General features: G+C 44.9%; 1 protein-coding gene across 1 annotated transcript in view; it reads right to left on the reverse strand.

Annotated features, from left to right (window-relative positions):
- Positions 1-25,576, reverse strand: part of ABCA13 (ATP binding cassette subfamily A member 13) — a 388,784-nt gene that overhangs the window by 300,066 nt on the left and 63,142 nt on the right. Inside the window, exons 17-23 of the mRNA XM_068973151.1 lie at positions 17,504-22,276; positions 13,751-15,526; positions 11,841-11,950; positions 6,347-6,465; positions 3,575-3,729; positions 2,764-2,846; positions 1,972-2,093 (exon numbers count right to left, since the gene is read on the reverse strand). Coding sequence (XP_068829252.1) covers positions 1,972-2,093; positions 2,764-2,846; positions 3,575-3,729; positions 6,347-6,465; positions 11,841-11,950; positions 13,751-15,526; positions 17,504-22,276 — 7,138 coding nt within the window. The remainder of the gene's footprint in view (positions 1-1,971; positions 2,094-2,763; positions 2,847-3,574; positions 3,730-6,346; positions 6,466-11,840; positions 11,951-13,750; positions 15,527-17,503; positions 22,277-25,576) is intronic.

The following is a 25,576-nucleotide window of genomic DNA, read 5'->3' on the forward strand; positions in this document are numbered from 1 at the left end:
ACAACCGCACAATTGCACTCATCTCATACGCTAGCAAAGTAATGCTCAAAATTCTCCAAGCCAGGCTTCAACAGTTCGTGAACCATGATCTTCCAGATATTCAAGCTGGATTTTGAAAAGGCAGAGGAACCAGGGATCAAATTGCCAACATCCGTTGGGTCATCAGAAAAGCAAGAGAGTTCCAGAAAAACATCTACTTCTGCTTTATCGACTATGCCAAAGCCTTTGACTGTGTGGATCACAACAAACTGTGGAAAATTTTTAAAGGGATGGGAATACCAGACGACCTGACCTGCCTCCTGAGGAATCTGTATGCAGGACAAGAAGCATCAGTTAGAATCGGACATGGAACAACAAACTGGTTCCAAGTCGGGAAAGGAGTACGTCAAGGCTGTATTTTGTCACCCCACTTATTTAACTTATATGAAGAGTATATCATACAATATGCTGGGCTGGATGAAGCACAACCTGGAATCAAGATTGCCGGCAGAAATATCAATAACTTCAGATATGCAGATGACACCACCCTTATGGCAGAAACCAAAGAACTAAAGAGCCTCTTGATAAAAGAGGAGAGTGAAGAAGTTGACTTAAAACTCAACATTTAGAAAACTAAGATCATGGCATCCAGTCCCATCATTTCATGGCAAACAAATGGGGAAACAATGGAAACAGTGACAGACTTGATTTTGGGGGGGCTCCAAAATCAGAGCAGATGGTGACTGCAGCCATGAAATTAAAAGATGCTTGCTCCTTGGAAGAAAAGCTATGACCACCCTAGACAGCATATTAAAAAGCAGATGTTACTTTGCGAACAAAGCTCCATCTAGTCAAAGCTATGGTTTTTTCAGTAGTCATGTATGGATGTGAGAGCTGGACCCTAAAGAAAGCTGAGTGCCAAAGAACTGATGCTTTTGAACTATGGTGTTGGAGAAGACTCTTGAGAGTCCATTGGACTGCAAGGAGATCCAACCAGTTCATCCTAAAGAAAATCAGTCCTGAATATTCACTGGAAGGACTGATGTTGAAGCTGAAAGTCCAATCCTTTGGTCAATACTTTATGTGAAGAATGGACTCATTGGAAAAGATCCTGATGCTGGGAAAGATTGAAGCCGGGAGAAGGAGACAACAGAGGATGAGATGGTTGCATGGTATCACCGACTTGATGATGAGTTCAAGCAAGCTCCAAGAGTTGGTGATGGGACAGGGAAGCCTGGCGTGCTGCAATCCATGGGGTTGCAAAGAGTCGGACACAACCAAGTGACTGAAGTGAACTGAACTCTGGTAAAGACACTATTATGAATCTGAAGACTCCAAGGTCTTGGCAGCGGATCATGATGCCCTTGGGTTGCCAGCATGCTCTGCAGTCTCCTTTCTGGCCCCATTTACATGGTTCAGGGGCTTCCCTGGTGGCTTAGATGGTAGAGATCTGCCTGTAATGTGGGAAACTCAAGTTGGATCCCTGGGTCAGGAAGATCCCCTGGAGAAGGGAACAGCTACCTACTCCAGTATTCTTGGCTAAATTTCATGAACAGAGGAGGCTGACAGGCTACAGTCCAGGGGATCACAAACAGTCAGACATACCTGCTGCTGCTGCTGCTAAGTCACTTCAGTCCTGTCCGACTCTGTGCAACCCCATAGACGGCAGCCCACCAGGCTCCCCCGTCCCTGGGATTCTCCAGGCAAGAACACTGGAGTGGGTTGCCATTTCCTTCTCCAATGCATGAAAGGGAAGTCGCTCAGTCGTATCCGACTCTTAGCGACCCCATGGACTGCAGCCTATCAGGCTCCTCCATCCATAGCATTTTCCAGGCAAGAGTACTGGAGTGGGGTGCCATTGCCTTCTCCAAGACACACCTGAGCAATTAACAAATACACACACATGGTTCACAGGGGACCCCCAGCCATGGGGTAGAGATAGGACCACAGGAGGTCAGCAGCTCCAGCCATGAACAGAAGCAGCAACCCCACCTTTGAGTGGGAGATGTTTGCTTCTAAAATACTGTTGATGGTTCCATCTGAGACGTGCAGAGAAGATCGGAGCTCTTCAGTTAACTTGCTGATATTCTGCATCAAATCTTTTACTTTTACATCTGAAAGACAATCAGAAGGAAGGAAATATTATAATAATAAATATTTGGGCTACTCTTGACTAAAGTAGTGAAGACAAGATCTGAACATGAAAACCTGGCAAGGACTGTTCTTCCAGTACCTCCAGCCCATAACAAGCACCAAATAAAGTCATACCTTACTCTTCCATGGGGGAGCTGCGATCATTTGTATCAGAAGTAAAACAAAACCCCAGATGATGTGGCAATTCTGACCAGTTTCTTCCTCTAAGACCTGTGCATTTTAAATTTTACTCTAGAAAGAGGTGTCCCCCTCCAAGGGAACAGTGACCAAGGAAACTCACTTCTCCCCACATCTATTCATCTCCCTTCTCCTAACAAGAGATGTGCCAGAATTCTTCGGACCTGACATGGTGATGCAAAGCGGCTTCAGGATCTATAAGACAGGGAGACAGGGCCAGGGAGACCCCTGGACTACAGAAGCTTCTCTCATCCTTTCTTCGTTTTAGTACCCAGGATTCTAGGACTTTCTTCTCAGCCCCAAATGCATCAGAGCAGCCAGGCTCTAAATTGCTATTTACCACATACAGATTGCATAACTCGCCCTTTACATGTTTTATTTTAATGATATATTTGTGTGAGAAACTAAATTTAATTTTTAATCCAAGCACACTTGGAGGAACTACATACTCACCCTCAGCTACTGTGACATTGCTAAGAAAAGTCATTACAGGATTCCCAGACAACAGTAAAGTCTTCTCCAGGCTTTGGGCCAACCTAAAATGGCAGAAAATTAAAGCTAATTTAGGCGAGATAAAACGCCAGGAACAATGTTGGTTGAATACACTGCCTCAGTTCCCAGGAAATGAGCTAGATAACAAGATGGCGTTTCCCTAAAATTTCTCAGATAATTGGACACACGATGTGTCTGTGTGTGAACACCCATTAATATCATGACACCCCTGCCAGGCAGGAGGAGGCAGGGGAGTAAGGATGCATAACAAACGGCTTCTCATAAATGCAGAAAGAACAGTTAGGATAGACCGTGGAATGTACGAGAAATGAGGATACCAAACAGTCAGAGGAACACCATCTCTTCCGGGAATAAGTCATTTTCAGAAACAAGTCCCCAGCTTCCTCTTCTGAGGGTGAACACTTTGAGAGCACAGAGCAAAATTAATCCAGCATGAAGGTGCTTTGGAAAACCGCTGACTGACCCTACAGAACATCTTTACTATCATATTGTAACCTTGAATCTCGACATTTTGATTCAATTTCTTGATCGCCAAAAAAGCCAGCCTCAGCACTAATGCTGCTCCTACCACTTACAATTTCAAAAGTTAAAGTCATGGGAAACTTTGGTGTGGGTGAGAAAATACATGCGTTAATGTGTACATTAATGGTGTGTGTTACACATTATTGCCTGAGAGCCATAATTTACTAATGCGCGACATCGCCCTTATGAAGAGAGAGACTGAGGCTGCGTGGGCCCCGCCAGGGCATACGTGTGTGGCTTGGAGGCCGGCCCAGGCTGGCATTCACAGTCCTGCTCGCTGGCATCTTCCAAACTGCTTCTGAAGCTTTCCAAGGCTCTGGAGAGATTCCTGTGAAGGCCTTCACAGCTTAGCTGATAGGGAGAGGTCCATATCTTTTCTAGTTCCTAGAAAACACAGCAGTGATACAGTTGGAGACTGTTGGCATGAGCTCAACCAGACACGCAGGCATCCTCACCAAGCATCACATGGACCATCAGTCTACTGTCTACACAGCTGTCAGTCCACCGTCCTCACTCTAAGGAAACAGGGCAGAGGAGACGGAGAATGTCTGATCCTGCCCAACTGCCTGGCTGCACACTGCAAGGCCTTGGAAGGAGCCCTTGGCCGGGAACCAGGAGGGCCTTGCTCTGTTATTTACCCAGCGGACACAAGGACATGGCGAGGACCAGCACTGCCCAGCCTCCTGGCCTGAAAACAGACACTTTTCAAAGAAGGTGCCAGGCCACTCTTTGGCAGGGGAAGCGGGTGCTTGGAGAAGCCCCATCGAAGAATCCCTGGTCTAAGCCCTGACTCTTAAGACTCCATGGACACATTATCAGCATCTTTTACAAGCATAAACAGCTGTATAAAAGACCGATTATTTTATAAAATATATAATACCTATAAATTGAGAAGAATTTAAAATACCTGTAAATCATAAAACTGGCAAATATAACTTAAAATATAAAATGACCCCAAAAGCAGGAGATCACATGTTTTTATATGTTCAGGCACACATATAAACCTATACACACTTCCCTGGACTCGGCAGTTCCACTGTATATCATTTTTCTTTCAAACTTAACACTTCTAATTTTGTATTGGGGTATAGCCAATTAACAATGTTATGGTAGTTTCCGGTGACCAGCAAAGGGACTCATCCATATACAAGTATCCATTCTCCCCAAGCTCCCCTCCCATCCAGGCTGCCACATATCACTGGGCAGAATTCCCTGTACTATACAGTAGGTCCTTGTTGGTTATCCATTTTAAATATAGTTCTGCTGTGTCTCATTTATTTCACATCATCAGAATTGATCTATTTCATCACCCCGTTCTTCCTGATGCTGCAAGCACAGTCCCAGGTTGCGGTGATTTGGGGAAGGCATCTCATGTAATTCATGCGTGCCCAGTCACGTGTGACTCTCTGTGACCCCGTGGGTTGTAGTCCGCCAGGCTCCTTTGTCCACGGGATTCTCCAGGCAACAGCACTGGAGTGGGTTGCCATTTCCTTCTCTAGGTACTCTTCCTGACCCAGGGATTGAACCCTAGTTTTCTGCACTGGCCAGCGGATTCTTTACCACTGGCCACCAGGGAAGCCCTATCTCATGCAAGTCAACACATACTAATTTTTTTTTCCCTTCAGCTAAGACAGCAAAAGAGATGAGTTACTGCACACGTTACATTCAGTCACAACTGAGAAGAGAACGAGTCCATAATATCGCAGGTCCAGGGCAAAGGACCAAAAGGGACTGCTTTGATACAAGCAAGATGAGTCTCTCAAAGGTGGTTGAGGAGATCAGAACGGCCGTGGAAACCATTCAAAGTTCCAGATCCATTGAGACGAGTTCTGGGTAGTAGACATGCAGTCCAGCAATTTGTCCCAGCGTCCCTGGCCTCTGGCTTCCTTTGTTCCTGCCTCTGTGGCTGCCATGGGTGTACAAGTCTGCTTGGGCCTCTGCCTCATCTTTTTTCTTTTGCATTTCAGCCTGCACAATGGCTTCTTTCTCCACTTCACTCTCAGGGCACAGAGGTTTCTCAAAAGATGGTGCTAAGGCTGAGAGAACACATTATATTTTAATAACGCTTCTAAATATCTTTCTCAAAACTGCCACTGATCACTCTCACAAAGGAAAGTCATGAATTGTTCAGATGATCAGAGAACTAACAAATGTGTGTTCCAAGGAAGTTCAATGTGAAGAATTCTGAGGCGTCACAGTAGAGAGGCCTGGGCTCTGAGTCCCTGCCTTGGGGTTCCCTGGGTACAAACGAACTTCTCTACATGTGATTTGAGCACCAAAATGCAAGTCCCCTAAAGAGGCCACCGCACGGAACCTCTGAATTGTGGAGCAAGGAAGACGAGAAGCCTGGGACCATCAGTGTTCAGAGCGTGAGGCCTCAGCCGGAGTCTTGTCCATCTGAGGCCTGGGGAGCGTGGGGTTGGGCGGTCCATCAGACCAGACTATTCACTTCCTCCTTTGTGGCAGAACTCACGCACACATGGCTTTTTCCTCTGCCCCCATGCTCCTTCTGCCTGCCAGACTCTCGGCATGACCTACTCAAACAGGCAGCGTGATGTCACTGAACACAGGATGGGGAAGAGACCAGAAGTAGCATGCCCACTGTGCAGATAAAGGAGCGCAAACCTTCTCAGACAAGAGCAAAACATGCTAAACTAATTAGGAAGTGAGGAATCTTGAATGTTCAGTGTCTTTGTTTTCAACTTTATTTTACCAAATATAATTGGATTCTTAATGATGTCTATGTTTAAGAACCAGCCTGCAAAACTCTCAAACATTTAACAACCAGCTGTGCCAAGCCTGTGCCAGCCACTCAAGCAGCAGCTGGAAGACCTGGGGGAGGAGGTGTGCACACCCAGTCTGCAGCCCTGACTCCCCACACAGCTCTGCACCATGGTCCCTTATCTTTAGGACCAAGCCAGCAAGCCTGGAACAGGAAACTGTCCTGCACGGGCCAGTCATAAGGAATAGGAAGGTCTCTGACACATCAAGGATGCCAAACCTGGTAGTGGTCGTGCACCAGAGCCACACCTCGCAGGGCAGATAACAGCAAAAGCCTCGCCACGCTCTGCTCACAGTGCAGAGCGGCACACAATACGTCCTTCGTCAGAGAGTGGTTTTCTGCAGAGGAAACACATAGAGAAGCCATCGGTATGCAGTTCTCCCCGGCTCTCACAAAGGTACCATTTAAAGGTTCAAAATGACTCAGATTCATAAAGAATTCTAACACTACCAGAAATGAGGGGGACGCTGCTTCTTTTGATCTCAAATGCAACTAAATAAACCCAGTTTTATTCTGGTCTAACTGAAAGTATAAAAGTTAAGATCTTTCTCCCCTGGCCCCAAATGGCCCCCTCTTCACACCCGTTGGGCAACGTGCCCCCGGCCCCCACTTTGCCCAGGACAGTCTTGGTTTTCACCAACAGGCCTGGAATAGCGACAAGAAGGACCTCAGTGTGAAGGTGCATCTCTCGCTTGCTCGAGCTCTCTTGCTCACACATGCATGCACACGCGCGCACACACACACACACACACACACACAGGATGGACGGCAGGCCCCCACCCTCCACCCTTTAGATGAGGCATCCTGGGAGTACCTCCTGGCTCCTCACAACCCCCACTGTCAGTCACACTCAACACCTCTGGACACTGTGCCTTGTCCAGAGCCCCCAGGTCATCCCCCGGACAGGGCAACACCCTGACAGGCCTGTCCCCCGCCACTCCCTCCCCCCAACTCGCCTCCACCCTGGGCCACGCGCTCTTCCTAAAGCAGGCAGCTGGTGAAGGAACCTGCAGCTCCATCTCACTCGCTCTCCACTCCTTCCCGAGGCTCCTGACCTCTTGTCTTCTCAGGACTACAAGTGCCTTGCCTCCCGGCTGCTCTCAACCTTGCCCAGCGCAGCCTCGCGACCCACCCTGCGGAATCACGGAGGGCTCCACCGCGCATGCACAAACCTAGTGCATCCGCAGGCGTGCAGCCCCTGGCTTCACACGTGCTTCTGTGTCTTCACCTTACAGAAGATGAAATGTACTCTCACGAATAACAAAACTTCTGTCATTTTCACATAGGGGGGGAAAAAAGCAACAGTCCTGCTTCTTACACTTTTTACATTGTTTCTCAAAAATTCTTTTTTTTAAATGGTTTTGAACTGCAGACAAAGTAGAGTGCATAGAATAAACCCAAATACTTTCCAAAAGCAGACCACCCAGGGCCACCTTAGTTTATATTTTCTCATTAATCTTGCTATTTCTCTGATTTTGAAATCCAACATATTATTGTTAAAAATACAAGTAATCTCATTAAAATGGAAAATGAATAAGGTAAGGTACATGAAGCATCCAGCATGCATCTTTGAGGACAAATGTGTGTGTGCTTAGTCACTCAGTCGTGTCTGACGCTTTGTGACCCCACCAGGCTCCTCTGACCCCGGGATTCTCCAGGCAAGAATACTGGAGTGGGTTGCCATTTCCTCCTCCAGGGGATCTTCCCAACCCTAGGGTCGAATCCAAGTTTCCTGCAATGCAAGTGGATTCTTTACCGTCAGAGCCACCAGGGAAGCCTTGAGAACAAATGGACCCTCTGTTTTGGAGATGTAGCTGCCCCACCACTAACACTGTCCTGCAGCTGCCCAGGAGGCTCGGAAATGCTAGCCTCTGTCCCCTACCTCCCAGGCCCATTCCTGCGGCACCTCACTTGGCCTCTGCAGACCTGCCCCCTCAAACCAGTCCTGGCTCTTCCCACCTGCTATTGGCATTATTCCAGCATTTGGTCACATCAGGCCACCCGCATGCCTGGCACATCTCCCTGTCCAGACCCTCTTCTCTGTTTGGTCAGCCCTTCTGTGCTTCTCCACTGAAGAGGGACTCTGACTTCTCCCCCACACCCCAGGCCCTGGGCAAGTCACTCACACTTTCTGGACCTTTGTTTGCCACTTTGGGAAACCAGATCAAACCGAGTCAAAGGTGACTACGAGGTCCCTTTTGGTTTAAGAGCTGTCGAACTACACACCCTGTTCCCAGGCAGACTTTTCTAATGTATTTCACGAACTAGATCCAAAGGACAAAAATGTTACTTTCCTCATGGTGTTGCTGAACTTAACTCTGTGATACACAAATCACTACTTCATTGTCAACCGTCATTGTAACAGATCTGACTGTATTCCCTCTGCGTGACAGAAGACGACGACTTGCCCATTTTGGCCCATTCTACCCCAATACCCTATTGGCTGGCGTTTGTAACTTCTCTGGGCCTGTCACTACAGAATGGAGTGACAACTTAATAAGGAAAGTGGAGATGAAGTTTGAATGTTAGTCATGCTTAAGCATGACATGCTTGGATTTTCTTGAAATGAAATAAAAAAATTAGAAATTAATCTTCAGTAATGAAGTGACTCAAGTGTGCTATATTCATTTGGCAAATGCAGTACAGAATGCCAAAATACATATAAATTCAGGTATTGATGAATGCTTAATTCATTTAAAAGCCATTACATTAGCTGACTATAAAACAGTGAAATAATTATGCTTTAAAGTGTGGCTGGGTTCACTATGTCAGATAAGCAACCATATTTTAGAGTGCAAGCTCTGCATGTGAAAATATCTGTCAGCCACCCAAAGGTGAGCCGAGGTGCATAACACAGCATCAGTAACACTCATAACATCTATAACTGGAAAAAGAGATTTTCTTTAAAAAAAAATAAATAAACCTACATGACAACTGGGATTTCATTTATAAAATGAATTCACCTTGCCTCCGTGACCAGCCTCACTCCTCCCCTGCTCTGTCACTGAAAGATTCATCGATTCTTGGGTTTAAGAAGGTATTACAAAAGAGAGGTGAGTGAGTGGATCAAAGCTAAGCCTGTGTTTTTTGCTACAAACAGCTCTTTGTAAGCTGTGGGATGATGTCCCAACGGTGGGCAGGGTCACCCACACTCAACTTGCCCTCTTAACAGAATGCAGGAGCAGGGCTAGTCCATGCCAGGCACCCATGTGTCCATGCCTCACTGATTTCATCTTCTCACTTGGAAATAGCTACGAGCTCCAGCCTCTGTGTGAAGCTCAGGGCGTCCCTCGGCCTGCCTGTGTCTACAGGCTCTGGACCCCAGCCCATTTGGTCTGGAAGCCCTGGTCCTTCCCCTGCCCCAGCCACCATGATTCAACTTAATGTGAGATCAAAGGTGACATCTTCCCTGGTGGCTCAGATGGCAAAGAATCTGCCAACAATGCAGGAGACCCGGATTTGATGCCTGGTTCTGGAAGATTCCCTGGAGGAGGAAAGGGCAACCCACCAGAGTATTCTTGCCTGGAGAATCACATGGACAGAGGAGCCTAGCGGGCTGCATCCATGGGGTTGCCAAGTTGGATACGACTGGGCAACTAACACTAACACTCGACACAGTGGGTCCTGCCTCAAATGAGCCTCTCTTCCCAAAGCCCCAGGCTCTGCTGCCCACACCCTTAGTCAGCCCCCACACACAGGCCCTAAACCACTGTCGGTGGCGTGAGTGGCCACGCTTGCACTGAGCCCCGAGCAACCTCTGCAGGGTTTCCTCCAGTGCCACACAGCCACGCAGGGACACCTGGGCCCGGGCACTGCCTACCAGGGCCACACGTTCCCTCCAGGATGTCAGCGCAAAATTCACAGACCACGCTCATGCAGGAGTCTTAGGGGACAGAGACCTGATCCCAAGAGGGCCGCTGACACGTGCTCATTCACTCACCAAGCTCTGCCAGCGGCTGCCAGCTCCAGTCCCCACGTGCAAATGCAATCACAAGGAGCCCATGGGCTCACTGCCCAGAGGGACAGCTAAGGGGCCTGACACAGGGCCACCAAACCCAGGCAGGGGCACCAAGAAGAGCTTCCCAGAGGACATAACACCTCACCTGAGAATAATCATCTAAGTAATAAGTCATCAGAGAGCAAGTCAGGAGGAGGCAGCAGTGTGAGACAAGGTGTCGGCTCCACCTGGGACGACAGGAGGGTGCAGAGCTGGCCTGGCAGGCTCCACGCAGGACCCAGGGCTCACAGCCTGCCCCACTGACCCCGGCTCCTCTCTTCTCCTGATCAGCCCACCTCGGCTTCCCTGTGTCCTCCTCTGGGCTCACACCCATCTCCCCAACATCCCTGACACCACTGCTGTCAAGAACTTTAGGCCCGACTGCACCAAGAGTGCTGTGTGCTGGTTGAGGAAGTCTTTGCATGGTTGAGACTCTGTGCTTCCAATGCAGGGGCACAGGCTCCATCCCTGGTTAGAGAACTAAGATTCCACATGCAGCAGAAAGTGTGACAGTGTCAGTCATTCAGTCATGTCTGAATCTTTGTGACCCCATGGACCCTATCCTGCCAGACTGCTCTGTCCATGGAATTCTCCAGGCAAGAACACTGGAGTGGGTTGCCATTCCCTTCTCCAGGGGATCTTCCCAACCAAGGGATCAAACCCAGGTTTCCTGCATTGCAGGCAGATTTTTTGAGCCACAAAGGAATGTGGCCAAAAAAACATTTTTTTAATTAAAAAAAAAAAAAGAGGTCTGGGTGAAGCCTCATTTTGGAGCCTACGCATGAAAAAGCAGCAACATGCACGCATGGGTGAGATACACTCCAGCAGCACTGTGCAGTCCACTGTCCAAAAGTGCTCTGAGGCCAGTGTTCATGTCATGGGAAGAGATCTAAAAACCACCCAGGAGCCTTATGAGGCAGCTCGTGATACTTTGCTTCCACAGTGGTATGCCAGGGAAATGTCCCTGAAATCTGTAGTAACGGATTTGCTAAGAAGGATGAATGAATTCATTTACAGTGTAAGTAGCAATGACTCACTGTCACAGACTCTATGCTGAGTATCATGGAGACAGAACTGAGTGAGTAACAGATCCTGTTCTCAGTGAAGTAGCAAACAAATGCAGGAGAGGTTCCAGCAAACTTAAAGACAAGCACTTAGTGCCAGGACTTTAGAGAAAGTGTTCCAGGAGTCGAGTCACTGCATGGAGCACCCAGCACCTGTAAGTAGAGTGATCTTCCACGCCAGGCACTGGGCATGCACAGGAGACAGAGACACAGCTGCTGCCTTCAAAGAACATTGACTCGGGCAGAGGAAGGAGACTTAAGAAATAGGAGCCTTAATACCACATTAGATAGAGGTCAACTCAAGGTTACCACCAGCAAACGGGACACAAAGGGGACGCAGGCATTCCTCCTGGAAGAGATGCCCTGGCTCCAGCCAGAGGGCATGGCTGAAGTTCAGGCTGCAGAGACAGGGAAGCACATTCCACGAGCAGAGACATAGCCTGGAGGCAGAGCTTGGAGCAGGGAGGGGGATGTTCACCTTGGCTGGAGGTCACAGTGCTGGGGACAGGGGGAGAGGGGTCCTCAGGGTCTAGGGAACCCGGCAAGAAGGCTGCAGTTGAGCCCAAGAGTAGCTCAAGGGCATCCAACCATCTCGTGGCCAGTTAAGCTCTGGAAACATGTGGGGACCAACCTTCTCCCAAGAGCAGCTCACCTGCAAGGAGGACGAGCACGCGCTGGGCCAGCATCTCCATTCTCCACAGGGTCACCACAGCATCCGGGGGCTTCGGGGACTGCAGAAAAGCCCAACAGGCATCCAAGACACTTGGGGGAAGCAGACAGGAATATTAGAGGTGAAGACCAGCTTCTCTGAGTGAGTGCATGTGTAACACTTGTGAAAGAACCATCCCACTGCTGGGCCACTCACTCCGCAGACATTGCAGGATACAGCCGAGGAGACAGGAGGTCTCCTGTTTTCATTCAGAGCATCATTTTGTCGCCAACAATCCTGGCATTCCCTCCCTACCAGTGGGGTTCTCTGTCTTAGACTTTTTGTATCTTCCTCATCAAGAAGGCAGTGATCAAAAAAAGCAAAGACAGGAGATGGCATCACCGACTCAGCGGACATGAGTTTGAGCAAGCTCTGGGAGACGGTGAAGGACAGAGAAGCCTGGCATGCTGCAGTCCATGGGGTCGCAAAGAGTCACTGAGTGACTGAACAACAACAAAAAGACAGGGTAAAAATAGTGGAAGGAAGGAATCGCTAAAGTGGAACGAAACTGGGCACCGTGCCTTGGACAACCACACCCAGCCAGATCACAGCCCACTAGTTTCCAGTCTTGGGGCCACAGTGTAAAGTACCTCCATCAAGCACTGGACACATTGGGGTGAAAGCCAGGACTGGTAGGGAGCAGCGGTTGTCAGATCACCTCCAGCTCAAGTAAAAATTCGGAGACAAGTGTCAAGTCCGCGTTTAGGATCAGAAACAGTGAGGCTCTCAAAGCCAGCATTCAAATTCCAAGGCACTGCTATTAATAGTTCTTCGTGCCAGGAAACACCTGCTTCACTATCCAAGGAGACCCTTCCAACTTTTTAAAAAGGAATGGATTCAAGGTGCAGCCCTGTGGCAACAGAGCTAGAGGAGAGCAGGTCAGACTGTCTGGCAGGTGAGTGAGGGTTCACTTTCCATCTCCCTTTGGGGCTTACAGAAGCACCGGTACCGTGGAGCCCACAGACCACGGGAGCCGTGTGCCAGACACAGAGAGGATGGGCCGGGGCAGAGCTGCTCTTGCCCACGTCCTTGGGCAGCAGACAGCCTCCGGAGCGTGGCGGCCAAGAGCACTGGGCCCTCCAGGAACCTGCCATTCCCCTGACCCACCATTTGGTCTGGGCCGCTGGTACTTGGATGTGGGTCAACCACATGGTCTTGGATGGAATCTGAGGCGGGGTGAAATCTGGCCTTGTCCAGTGGGCAGTTACCCCTGAAAGCGCAGACTTCTCTGTGACTTGAGTGGCCCCAAATCTCTATTTCCATATCAAGTAGCAGGACTCTTGGCTGCCAGAGCAGGGGACCAGAAAAGCCAGTCAGGTACCTAGTCTTGGGGTGTGTGAATACAATGAGGTTTTTACTTTTGGAAAAAAAAAAATCAATGGAACAATTTAGAATAAATTCAAATCACATTTAAGTGCTGACCAGTCAAATAGCAAGCGGGGACTGTGCTTGAATCATTCCTGTGGAAGCCAGTCTCAGAGGGAGAGGAAGGCTGAAATCAAAGACCACATCCCTGTGGTTCTTCCCTAAGTTACTCCAAAGCGTGACTGAGATGAGGTTGATCACCATTGTCAAGTAACTCCCTAGTTCTCTGCTGTTTCATGACAGGATTTCTCACAAAAACAGGATCATGAGCTCTTTCCCTTTGTATCTCGAGAGAAATTATGAGTGGAATTTGGGTTAGAATATAAAAAGTCTGTTTAAAGAGTTCCTTATTTACAGGAACGTCCTTATACTTACCCTGGATCAGTGTGATTCCTGCCTGCTTCTGTTTCATATTTACTACGGCGGCGGGGTCGGGGGGCGGGGGGAGTGCGGGCAAGCAGAATGAAACAAACTGGGTGTTTCATTACCTTTGATCAATCAGCGAGACCCTCTGCCAGTATTCAACCAATGCGATCAATGCCTTCCGGTATTTCTCAAACCGTGACAGTGGTTTGAGGACGTCAGGAATGTCAGCCAGCTCTTTCTGGGTCTTCTCATGTGTTCCAGTGGTTGCATGAATAAAATTTTCAAGAAAAGGCTGAAGCAAAGTGCTCATGGAATGCGTCCACTGAGAGCTGTTGAGGAGAAGCTCCTTCTTCACAAGAGCTATTTTACTCAGCAGGGTCTGGATGGCTTCTTGGAGTTGCTCCTCAGTCACATTCTGAATCCAAGAGGTGTTAAAAAGTGAAGCTTCACGCGAGGCCTCTGCCACGGTCGTGATGAGTTTCAAAAGGTCATTTGGATGCGGAGCCAATGTCAGCAACAGATTAAAAACATCCCTGGGGTCCTTCCCTGTGTCATTCCAAAGTGTGACTGAGATGAGGTTGATCACTATTCTCAAGTAGCTCCCTAGTTCTGTCCTGTTTCGTGACAGGATTTCACGCAGAAACAGGATCACTTCACGAGTTCTTTCCCACTTTGTATCTTGAGGGAAATTATGAGTGGAAATTGGGTTAGAATATAAGAAGTCTATGTGGCTGGTGATGTTATTTATAGGAACTAAGCAATCAAGGATTTCTTCCCATAAATTGACAGAATCCACAGAAAATATTTGGGCCCCATTTTTAAATGCTGCCAGGAGTCGTTCCAGGTCTCCCAAATTGATTTTCACAGAAGTTAAAAAGTCAGCTATTTCTTCCCTAATATCGTAAAGATCTTTGGACTGGTTCATGTAGGTGAATATGCCAGATGACATATTGAGGATATCTGAGTCGTGGGAAATATTAGGCTTAACTCCGATCATCCCAAAGGCCAAGTCAAGAAATGGCATCAACAAGTCATCTATATTTTCAAATATTAAATGATCTGCCTTTTTAAAAGTAATCATTTCCTTGACAACATTTCGAACACTTTGTAGCAAAAGAAAATAAAGAGTGTCAAAGAATTTCATGGTGTCGTTGGCAGTGGAAATGAGATGAGTTTGAGACATAGTGGCCACCTTTCTTGCGATTTTCTTGGCTAAGTTAAGAAATTCCACAGAGGAGGTGACTGATGTGGCAAGACGTCTCATCTCTACACCACCGTCGGCCAGCATGGTCAGAGTGTCAGACATCTCCAAGAGTGGGCCAAGGGTACAGTTCTCTCCACCTGCTCCTGAGATAACACCCAGTAAATGCCTGGTAATTTCTAATGTTGCTCTGTTTCTTAGGGGGAATGAATTGTTTACAAAGGAAAGCAAATCAGTTAGATTTGCAAGTATAACTTCCTGGAGGGAAGGGTACAGCACACGGAAGTCCTCAACAGGAGAGCTTAAAAGAGTGTCCATGAAATGTGCTATCACCATGGAAGTTTCTCTCACGAGGTGAAGAGCTGACTGGAGATGTTGATTGAGTTTGAAAAGGTCCTCAGAACTGTTCATATGGGAAAGCAGCTGATTGAGCACCATAAGAAACTCCAGATTATTTTCGGTCTCCTTTTTCATTGATGTTTCCCTTAGAAGAGTGTGGAATAAATCTCCCAGGAGCTGCAGTCCTTGATGATTATCAAAATATAATTCTCCATCGTCTAACGTAAATGAGTTCTTTATTAGATGATACACCGTCTCCTTTAAAGTTGAAAAAGCATTCACCAATCTATCTTCTTTCATGGAGGTGAAAAAATGATCGAGTTTCAAATTTTCTAGAATTTTATCCTTTGGAACAAAACTGTAAATATATATTTTTTAATTTCATGGTTAGTAATGAAAAGAGTGAAAACTTACACAGTGGACCCTTGAACAATCGAAAGTTTATGAGCACTAACCCTCCACATGGATTAAAAACTGCGTCTGCCATTCCCCCACCCACGGATTCACCCAACCGTGGGTCGGGTAGTGCTGTAGCACGTATTTACTGAAAAACATCCAAGTATAACTGGGCTCATGAGGTTGTTCAAGTGTGAACTATAGTGATTTCTTGGAGGCTTTATAATAATATTATAGGTGGAGAATCCCAGGGATGGCGGAGCCTGGTGGGCTGCCGTCTATGGGGTCGCACAGAGTCGGACATGACTGAAGCGACTTAGCAGCAGCATAGGACGATAATACTGAAAAATTGAAATGCTACAATACATTCCAGATGAAAATTAATATTTTGTTGCCAAATAATGAAAAGAGTGGGTGGATTTTATGTATTGATCCATTGCAAAGCCTCAAACCCAACAACTTAAAGAGCCGTGCACTTTTGCCTTTAGAAAGGAAAGGAACGTCAAATGGGACTCTCAGGGTAGGAGGGAATATCCTTCTGAACATCCCAAGTCCTGGCGAGCTGCTTGGCTTGGTGGCAGCTAGCTGGGCCACGTGACAGCCCCAGAGCCCTCTCTGGTGTGTTTCTGGTTTGCTGGGCTTCTCAGGGTGTCCACTTATGAGAGTCAGGATGCCCACATTGTATCATTGTAAACACTAAGGTAGGTGCTGCTTAGGGAGATTTGTCAGATGTGACTAAAGACCCAGTCAGGGCAAAGGCATGTTGCCCTGGAAAGGCTGACTTCATAGATGGAGGGTCTTCGAGAGGGTTAGGACCTCCTGGGCTCTAATGGGTGGGAGGTTGGACATGTCCTGGACTGGACACATCCCATCACCCCCTGACCAGCCCCTGTGGATGGGAACCTGCAGCCCCTGTTTGTGGGACTCCAGCTTATTTCCTAATAGCCTGCCCCGGCTGATTCTAGGCTTGCTGCTGCTGCTGCTGCTAAGTCGCTTCAGTCGTGTCTGACTCTGTGCAACCCCATAGATGGCAGCCCACCAGGCCCCACCATCCCTGGGATTCTCCAGGCAAGAACACTGGAGTGGGTTGCCATTTCCTTCTCTTTACTGAGCCAACCCCAAAACTGCAGAAGCCAGTCCTAGTATGAAATCTTTGTTCTGGTTCTGCTTCTGAGGTTGACACCTTACTGATACAGACATCCTAGAATAAATGAGAATTTCCCTCCAGTCTTTTCATTGGCAAGCTTCAAAGTGGATGAAAACATAATATATGAAAAAATATAGTGTGACTATCAGTTTTAAAATGTTGGAGTTTTATCAATTCCAAATAGAAACATCATAGTAAACTTATTAGAATGAAAATATTTAAGCCCTTCATTTGTAATTAGACAATTCATGCTTTAATTCAAAATATGACCATGATATATATCCATCTGGGCTTCCCACGTGGTGCTAGTGGTAAAGAATCTGCCTGCCAATGCAAAAGAGGTAAGGGACCTGGGTTCAATCCCTGGGTGGGGAAGATCCCCTAGAAGAGGGCATGCCTAGAGAATCCCATGGACAGAGGAGTCTGGTGGGCTATGGTCCATAGGGTCACAAAGAGTCGGACACGACTTAGCACGTACACACACACACACATACACACCGCATATATCCATATATGTATATAATAATTTTTCAGTTCCACATAAAATAAAATTTTAACAACTATTTTCATAATCCAAAATATAATAAAACATAATACTATGATATATACATTTGTATATAGGTTTATTAGTTAGATGACAATCATCAAAGATACTTTACCTTGGTTTTTCCAAAATGTTCATTAAGACAAAATTCACTTCAAAGATCATTCCAAGGTTTCATAGAAGTTCCAGGAAATAAACTGGATTGTAATGTACAATTACAGGTGCTCTACAGGCAAAAATAAACTCACCTCATCTCTGCAAAGAGATCTTGGTGGATGTCTTTTAGCAGAAGAAATATTTTATTCCCAGAATTTTCCTTTAGTAAAAAGAAGAATGTCTTCAAAAGCTGTTCCATGAAACCCACTCTGTTTCTTGGAGGGAGAACGATTCTCTCACCATTTTCTGACTGTGTGTGGTTCAAGACGAGGTTAATGAGATTCATTATTTGAAGGTCAGTATCACTTAAGTTCAAGGCTGCTCCCTGAGAACGCTCAGCTAAGTTATTGATTGAATTAATTAGGAAGCTTTCAAAAAGCAGCTGAACAAATGAGAAATTAGTCAGCTGTTCTTGACTTAGCAGACGAGTAAGAAGGGCAACATCAAAATTACCTTCTCTAGAAACATTTTTGAGATAACCCAAAAAGGTAGCAATGTCTTTAGTCACCAAAGCGATATCATCAGTTGAACTCTTGTTAGCCAAAAGAAGAAATAATGTTTGTATCATTTTGGAGTAATCTTCATTTGCAAATTTATGAAACCAGTTTTTTATGACCAGTAAAAAATCTTCAATAATTTCTAATGTCTTCAATGATGATAAATCCAGGCTTTCCAAAAAATGGGCTAGTGGTAAGGGTATGTTTTGAAGAGCCACTGAATTAGTCCTTTGCATCACTTTGTCAATTTCAGAATATAGGGGTCTGATACTAAAATTATGGGTTAGATCTTTCATGATTTGTTTAAACTCAAGCCATTGTTTTTCCAAGTTATAAGCTGCTTCACTTTCCTTAATAAAATATGTTAATGCTTCTAAACTACTGCCTGTGAGGTTTGCATTCAGCAATGTCATGAACGGAGGAACTAGCGAATTGGTGCTGTTTACCAGGTTCTCCTTCCTAGAAAGAAAGTCTATTATCCTTTTCAAATGAAAGGAAATATTATACCAAACAGATGTTTCTGCTCCTTCATCCACATTAAGAACCTTGTTTAAACTAACTAGTGTTTCAAGAAGGTTTTCATCTGATGTGACTTTTGTAAAGTTGAAGTTTTTAAATTTTTCTATGATTGGCAAAGCGACTTGCTTTATGAGATGACCAGGACAGGGCTCAGAGATGCTGCCACTGCTCTGATTTCCAGAAAGTGGGACAAATGGTAACACCTTATGCCAAAACTCTTGCACAGATTTCACAAGTGAAGTTTTAACGTGGAAAACTTCACACAGCTCTAGAAGAATGGAACCCCAGTCCATTAGTTCATGAATCACACAGGCTACTTTCCTAGTAATTTCCACCTGTGAGCTTTCATTCAAACATTGTGAATCATCACCATGGGGAGACAGGTGGAGGTGGTCAAGGATACTGGCTACTTTGCTGTAAAAGGAAGATGTGAGCTCATGGGCATTACAGGCATCTGATTTTGGGTTCTGCTGAAACCCAGAAGTTGTATGATTCCAGCACCAAAACACAGGAAGACAAGTTAATGTCTCTGAAAGGATGCCTGGTTGAGCTGATACTAATTCAATTGTGTCCATGAGAGTTTTTATCACAGCAGTGAAGTCTTCCTTGGTGACGTCTGAAAGGTGTATGCCATGGAGGAGTGTGAAGTTATAGACATCCCTGAGGGCCTCTGTGATGTTTTTGTCACCCATGCCCCGCAGAAGCCTCATGGCATGAGGGAGCATGTAGTACACATCCACCACGGCATCAGCAGCCTTTTTAGGAAACAGACGTGAGAGCCTCAGCAGGTGGTTAATACTCCAAGAATGTGAGCTGTCGACAAATTTTTCCATTAAGTCAACAAAGAAGCCGATCCCCAAATTGCTAGCACCTAACCTGCTGATGTTCTTAGAGAAATCCATCATGCTTTCACTAATGTGTTCAAGCTGATCTACTAGCGAGTATATGTCTGTTTTCTTGACAGTACGCAGGAGAGAGGTCATCTTCTTTAAAACTTGAAAGTCACCTGGCTCTTGTGGAACACTGTGATAAGTGGAGGGTGTTAGGGAGTTGAACAAATCCCTCATGAGTTGAATACTGAGACCCACAGCTTTCATTACTTCTTGAGAAATTATTTTGGATGAATTTTGGAGATCATGAGATAAATTGAAGGCAAGGTAACTAGCTAACTGGTAAAATGAATTGCCTAAGCTGTGTATATCCTTTTCCTTTGGACTAGTAGCAATTATGTTTAAACTTTTTTCAGCTTTATAAGAGGTGTTATTTTCCAGGTTGTTAGGGGAAGTATCTTTCACAAGATTTTGAATTTCCTTCCCCAGAGCTACTAATTGCAGCCAAATATTTTGAAATTGAAGAGGCATGTCATCTGACATGTTTATGGGTTTTAGAATTAATTCAGTAAAATGTGTCCAGTTAGATTGAGGTGCAAAATCAAAGTCTCTTGAGATGTTGTTGATAATCATCCTTACTTGGTTTGTGGAATCATTTAAAAGAGTTAATAAAATCTCAAAATGTGGTACCTTTTCTTTTCCAAAGACTGCAGTGAGTAGAACATTTAGAAAGTCAGTCACGTTTTTTAAGTAAACATTCACACAGTTTATATTTGACCTATTCAATGAGCAAGGCTCCATCATTATATTCAACATCCAAGTAACAAGCTTCAAAGTAGAGTTCAGTTTGTCTTTCCCATCTCTGAGACTCCGCAGAACACTGTGAAGATGGCCTTGTGAAAAACTGGAGTTATACACAGCACACAGGTGGTTTACAGTGCTGACCCACGTGGTACATCCTTTCAGTCTGCTAACTGTGTCCACAGAGGAAAACGTGGAATTCAACATGGCCAGAATGTGGAATGCCCTCTGGGAAGAATTTTCATACAATAAACCATCTTCCAAGATAAACTCAGTGACATTCTGGAAAACGTCAGCACAGGACAATAAATCTTGGTCGTGGGACATATTTTTAAGAAATAATACTGTGTCTCTTAGGTCGGTGATGACACTTGCAAACTTTACTTCATAATTTGTGAGGTTCCTTAAGAGAAAGTGATTCATCAAATGTACACTTCTATCTATAGATGCTGAGGTGTTGCTCAACTCAATAAAAATGCTGAGCAGAGAATATAAAAACGCTCTGCTCGTGTTGGTATCCAATGGAAGTGACTTCAGCTGACTCAGGGTAGTTTCCATGGTGAAAAGGGATTTCTCTATTTGGTCCAGGTTAAGCAACTTTACTCGAACTAATCCATCACCTAGTGCTACCCAGAGATCCCTGAGATTCAGGAAATCATTCCAATCATGAAAGCCATCAATTTGAGTTACATTCTTAAACAAATGTAAGATGAGTCTAGCAGGGTGATGGTTGGGAATTACTTCCTGACAGCTTTTAGGGATTTTCTCATCACTTTCCAGTTCATCCAAAAGCTGCTTGAGACCAACACGAAGAGGAGTGAAAACGTTCGTGTCCAGCTGAAATATCTGAGCTATGTGTCCACAGACCTCGGTCCACACGTGAAGCCACAAAGTGGTACAATGAAGAGCTGTGAACTCGTGGAACTCACTACCATCTGCTGAGAAGTTTGAAAGGATTTGTGCCCACGGGAGGATAAATGCAGACCCCTCATCTGGTGAATAATTTGCAGAAGAAATGCTTTTATTATCCAGAACAAAGCATTCATCACCCAGCAGGGCCTCTGCTGAGCCATTGAAGAGTTGACTCATATACTGAAATACAGAGTTACGAAAACTGTCATCCATCATGAAGAGCTGCTTGAGACCTCTCAAAGTAGCATGAATGATTTCCATTGCAGGGCCCTCTGTGGACATCAGGGATTGAGCTTGAAGCTCCAAAAATTTAAAAATTGAAAGCAATTGTTGACAGTAAGATACTTCAGAAATCCTCCCGAGGACCCCTGTTGTCTCATATAAAAATGAAAATGCTTTGCTGATGTTTTGGAAATTAAATTGCTTTAGGATATCCAAAATGTGTTTTGAGATTTGCATAAGGAGAGAAAGCAAAGACTCTCTGCTCTGAATGTTCATGAATTTATACATATACTGGTGAAATGAAGAATAAATCTGCAGAAGTAAAGCTGAATCTTTGTCCTGGAAGACATGTAGATATACACAAGTCAAAATTTTCTCAATGTCTTGTTTTTGAGGTTCAGAAAGGGCTAAGAAAAGATTGGATGCATTCCTCATAGCATAAAGTGTGCCCACAGCTTCTGAGACTTGTTCCTGACTCAGAAGTCCAAACTCATAGAGACTATTTATTATCACTTCAATTACACGAACAAAGTCCATTTTCATGGCTGGTGATTGAGGCCAATCTGAATGAAACAACTGGGAAAAGTTAAAGCTTTTCCTATGAATCATCTCATTTTCTGAATCAGAAAAATTTACAAGTGTAGGCAAGAGTCCCAGTTCAGCTCTCTTTCCTTTTGAAGCGCCATGCATCCAAAATGCCAGAAACCTGGGATTCATCCCCAGAAGTATTAATTCCACAAATCTCAAGATATTTATTGATTCCTTCCTTATCCAGAAACTTTCATGAGTTTCTATTTTTTCAATCATCTCTTCGCTGACTTCCGGAAGTTTCTGAGTATCCATGCCAGATACATCTCTCTCTAAACTTGCTGAATGATTTGGCCACAAATGACTTGTATTTAGAGTCATCTCAGGGACAGATGGGAGGTTATAGAATTTGAGAATACTGGATAAGTTGAATGGATTAGGCAATAATAATTTCTCCAAAAATTCCATAAATGATAAAAGGAAGTTTATTTGCTCATCTTTAAGGGTTTGCAACTTCTTTTCCATCACGAGAAGTTCCTTTGTATAATTTAAGACCCTACAATATTAACAGAACCGATTCAGTATCAGAAAAAAATACCTTTAAGAAAAATTCAACTTGTCAAATTTTTAGATAATATGCAGTCTTGTTTACAGGAAAACATAAATGAAATATTTACTAGGCAATATATTTTCCCACAGAGATTAAGTTAATGTGACCATCTGAAAATGTTTTAGAAATCTACAATGTAGTTGCAGACTTTTAGCTTAAATTCTGCTTCTTGCACCAAAAACAATGCATTTTAAAGTTATTTTACTCAATGAGTTGATATGCATGGTCATTAACATCTGCTGCTTATTCTAGAAGAATCTTAGCATTCAATTCCTTATTACATCTCAGAGTGTCCTAGTGATAGAGGATGTCCAAATGGCAAGACAATTTGCCCCTGTATGATCTAAGGCCAAGTGTTGAGATTTCTCATTCTAAAAGGCAATCACAGTGCTCTGTAAACAACGCTGTACTCCTGACTATTAGAAACGTATGTTTTAGGTGGTATAAAATAAACTTCCCCTCCAGGAGTTTATTTTTAACACACAAAGAGGTCTCAATGGAGCAGCTCAGCAGTCCTGACAAATCTACACTTACAGTGTGAACCTTCACTTGAAGGAGTTACTAATTCCTCAGACTCAGGAGCACCATGCCCACTTTTGCAGTCCTGGGGCCCTGTGTGTTCTGGACTCTAGGAAGGAAACTTGTGCCTGTGTCTACCACACATGCATTCACAGCCCCCCACCCATGGGCACCAGGCAGCCCTCTATCAGCCCACCACCACTTCTGCAGGGAAACTTCAGAAGAGGCTCAGTGTGTCCCCAGCAGTCCAGTGGTTACTACTTTGTACTCCCACTGCAGGGGACACGGGTTCGATCGCTAGTCAGGGAGCTAAGGGTCTACATGCTCCAGGGCAGATAAGCCCCCACACCAAAACTAGAGAAAAGCCTTAATGCCACAGCGAAGAGTCCCCACAGCCAACATTTTTTTTTAGGTTAAAAAAAAAAAACACTTTAAGTCTGCAGAATGAGTTGTGCTGCCGTAAGAAAACCATAAGAAAAGCTTCAATTTTCAGACTTTGTAAGATTTCAGAACTGTGGGTACAGGATTTTGACCTGTTTTGGCTATTATTGCCTTAAAGGGTGAATTACTTTCTGCTGCTGCTACTGCTGCTGCTAAGTCACTTCAGTCGTGTCCAACTCTGTGCGACCCCATAGACAGCAGCCCACCAGGCTCCCCCATCCCTGGGATTCTCCAGGCAAAAACACTGGAGTGGGGTGCCATTTCCTTCTCCAATGCATGAAAGTGAAAAGTGAAGGTGAAGTCACTCAGTCGTGTTCGACTCCCAGCAACCCCATGGACCACAGCCTACCAGGCTCCTCCATCCATGGGATTTTCCAGACAAGAGTACTGGAGTGGGGTGCCATTGCCTTCTCCAGAATTACTTTCTGAACTTCCTTAATTCTACAATCCTGTGTGTAACCCAGCCTGACATAGAATAGAGACAGGATGGATGAGATGCAGGAATAGTTTTCCTCTCTCAGAGTTGAGATCTGAAAGCAGAAAAACTACAGGCTCGGTTTAGTTTACTATTATTTGTAGAACAGAGAGCTGCTAGCTTGAACCATGGAACATTGAACACATTTCCTGGGGAAAATTCCATTAGGAAAAAGAAAGCTCGACTATGAAGAATTTGAGATAAGCCTTACTCAAATCCAGCCATGCAGAGAAATTCATGCACAAAGAGATTGTGTTATTGGTACAGAAGAATGCAGAACGATCTTGTTTTTCATTAGCAACTGGAGGTGATGGAGCAGTAATAGTCGGATGACTGAGAACCGAGTCAGAACTGCTACTACTAGTAATGATGCTGCCTCCCACATTTATATCACCTTACAGTTTATTAAGCCTTTTCTTGACTATCATCTTAGTTCATTCCTACAACATCCCTTTGAAGTAAATATCATTATTTCCATTTCATGAGGAAAGAAACATTTCAGGATTTTTGAAGTTAGCAAATTCAAACTGCTATTGTACAGCAGGAACCAGGTATGGGCTGCGTTTTCTCATTTCAAGCTCAGCTGTCTTAATATTAATTGTACTTAGTGTCCATTCTTCTTCATTCATTCGTTAAGTCAACACCTCAGTACCTAGCACCTGTCATGAAAGATGGGTTTCCATGGTGACTCAGATGGTAAAGAATCTGCCTGCAATGCAGGAAACTTGGGTTCAATCCTTGGGTCAGGAAGATCCCCTGGAGAAGGGAATGGTTACCCACTCCAGTATTCTTGCCTACAGAATTTCATGGACAGAGAAGCCTGGTGGGCTACAGGCCATGGGGTCACAGTCAGACACAACTGAGCAACTAACAGTACTATTATCATTAAAGACCCTGCGCCAGCTGCTATGGAGCTACAAATATAAAATTAAAACATGCTCTTGGAACATCTAGACTAGTTTCATTGCTGGTTTTCTGTGTTATTAAGTAGTTAAGACCTTCAGGAAAATGAGGTATTCTAAACCTAACTCACGTGAGCAAAGGCCTGATTCTCCAGAGGGTCCATCCCCTGCTACTCCTCCTGTGCCCACTAATAGCTGAGCTTGAAAAGCTTCCCAGGACTTTTCCATCTATGTTTATCAGTGATATTGGCTTGTGGTTTTCTTTTTTGCATTGTCTTTGTCTGGTTTTGGTATCAGGGTGATGGTGGCCTCGTAGAATGAGTTTGCAAGTGTTCCTTCCTCTACAGTTTTTTGAAAGAGTTTTAGAAGGATAGGCATTAGCTCTTCTCTAACAGCTTGAGAGAACATGGAAACTTACATTAGCATCTGTAAAATAGATAGCTAATGGGAATTTGCTGTATGGCTCAGGAAACTCAAACAGGGACTATGTATCAACCTAGAGGGGTGGCGTGGGGTGGGAGATGGGAGGGAAGTTCACAAGAGAGGGGATATATGTATACCTATGGCTGATTCATGTTGAGGTTTGACAGAAAAGAACAAAATTCTGTAAAGCAATTATCCCTCAATAAAAAAAATTAATTAAAAAAAAAAAAGCTTCCCAGGAGTGATGGATCCCAATGATGGATAGATGTTATGGGATGCTTCTTAAGCTTTGACCTACACCAGAGCCACCTGTAGAATTCTCCATATCTACAGAAATCTGAGTCCCACACATAAGCAAGATTTAGCATGTCTGGAGCAAAGTTCGAGCACTTGTATTTTCAGCAAAGTTTACAGATAAATTTTATCCATTTCCAAGTTTGAGAACTACTACTCTAAGGCAAAGCTTCTGTCACATCATGTCCCAAC

Source organism: Capricornis sumatraensis, chromosome 5 (assembly GCF_032405125.1).
Source record: "Capricornis sumatraensis isolate serow.1 chromosome 5, serow.2, whole genome shotgun sequence".
Lineage (NCBI taxonomy): Eukaryota > Metazoa > Chordata > Mammalia > Artiodactyla > Bovidae > Capricornis > Capricornis sumatraensis.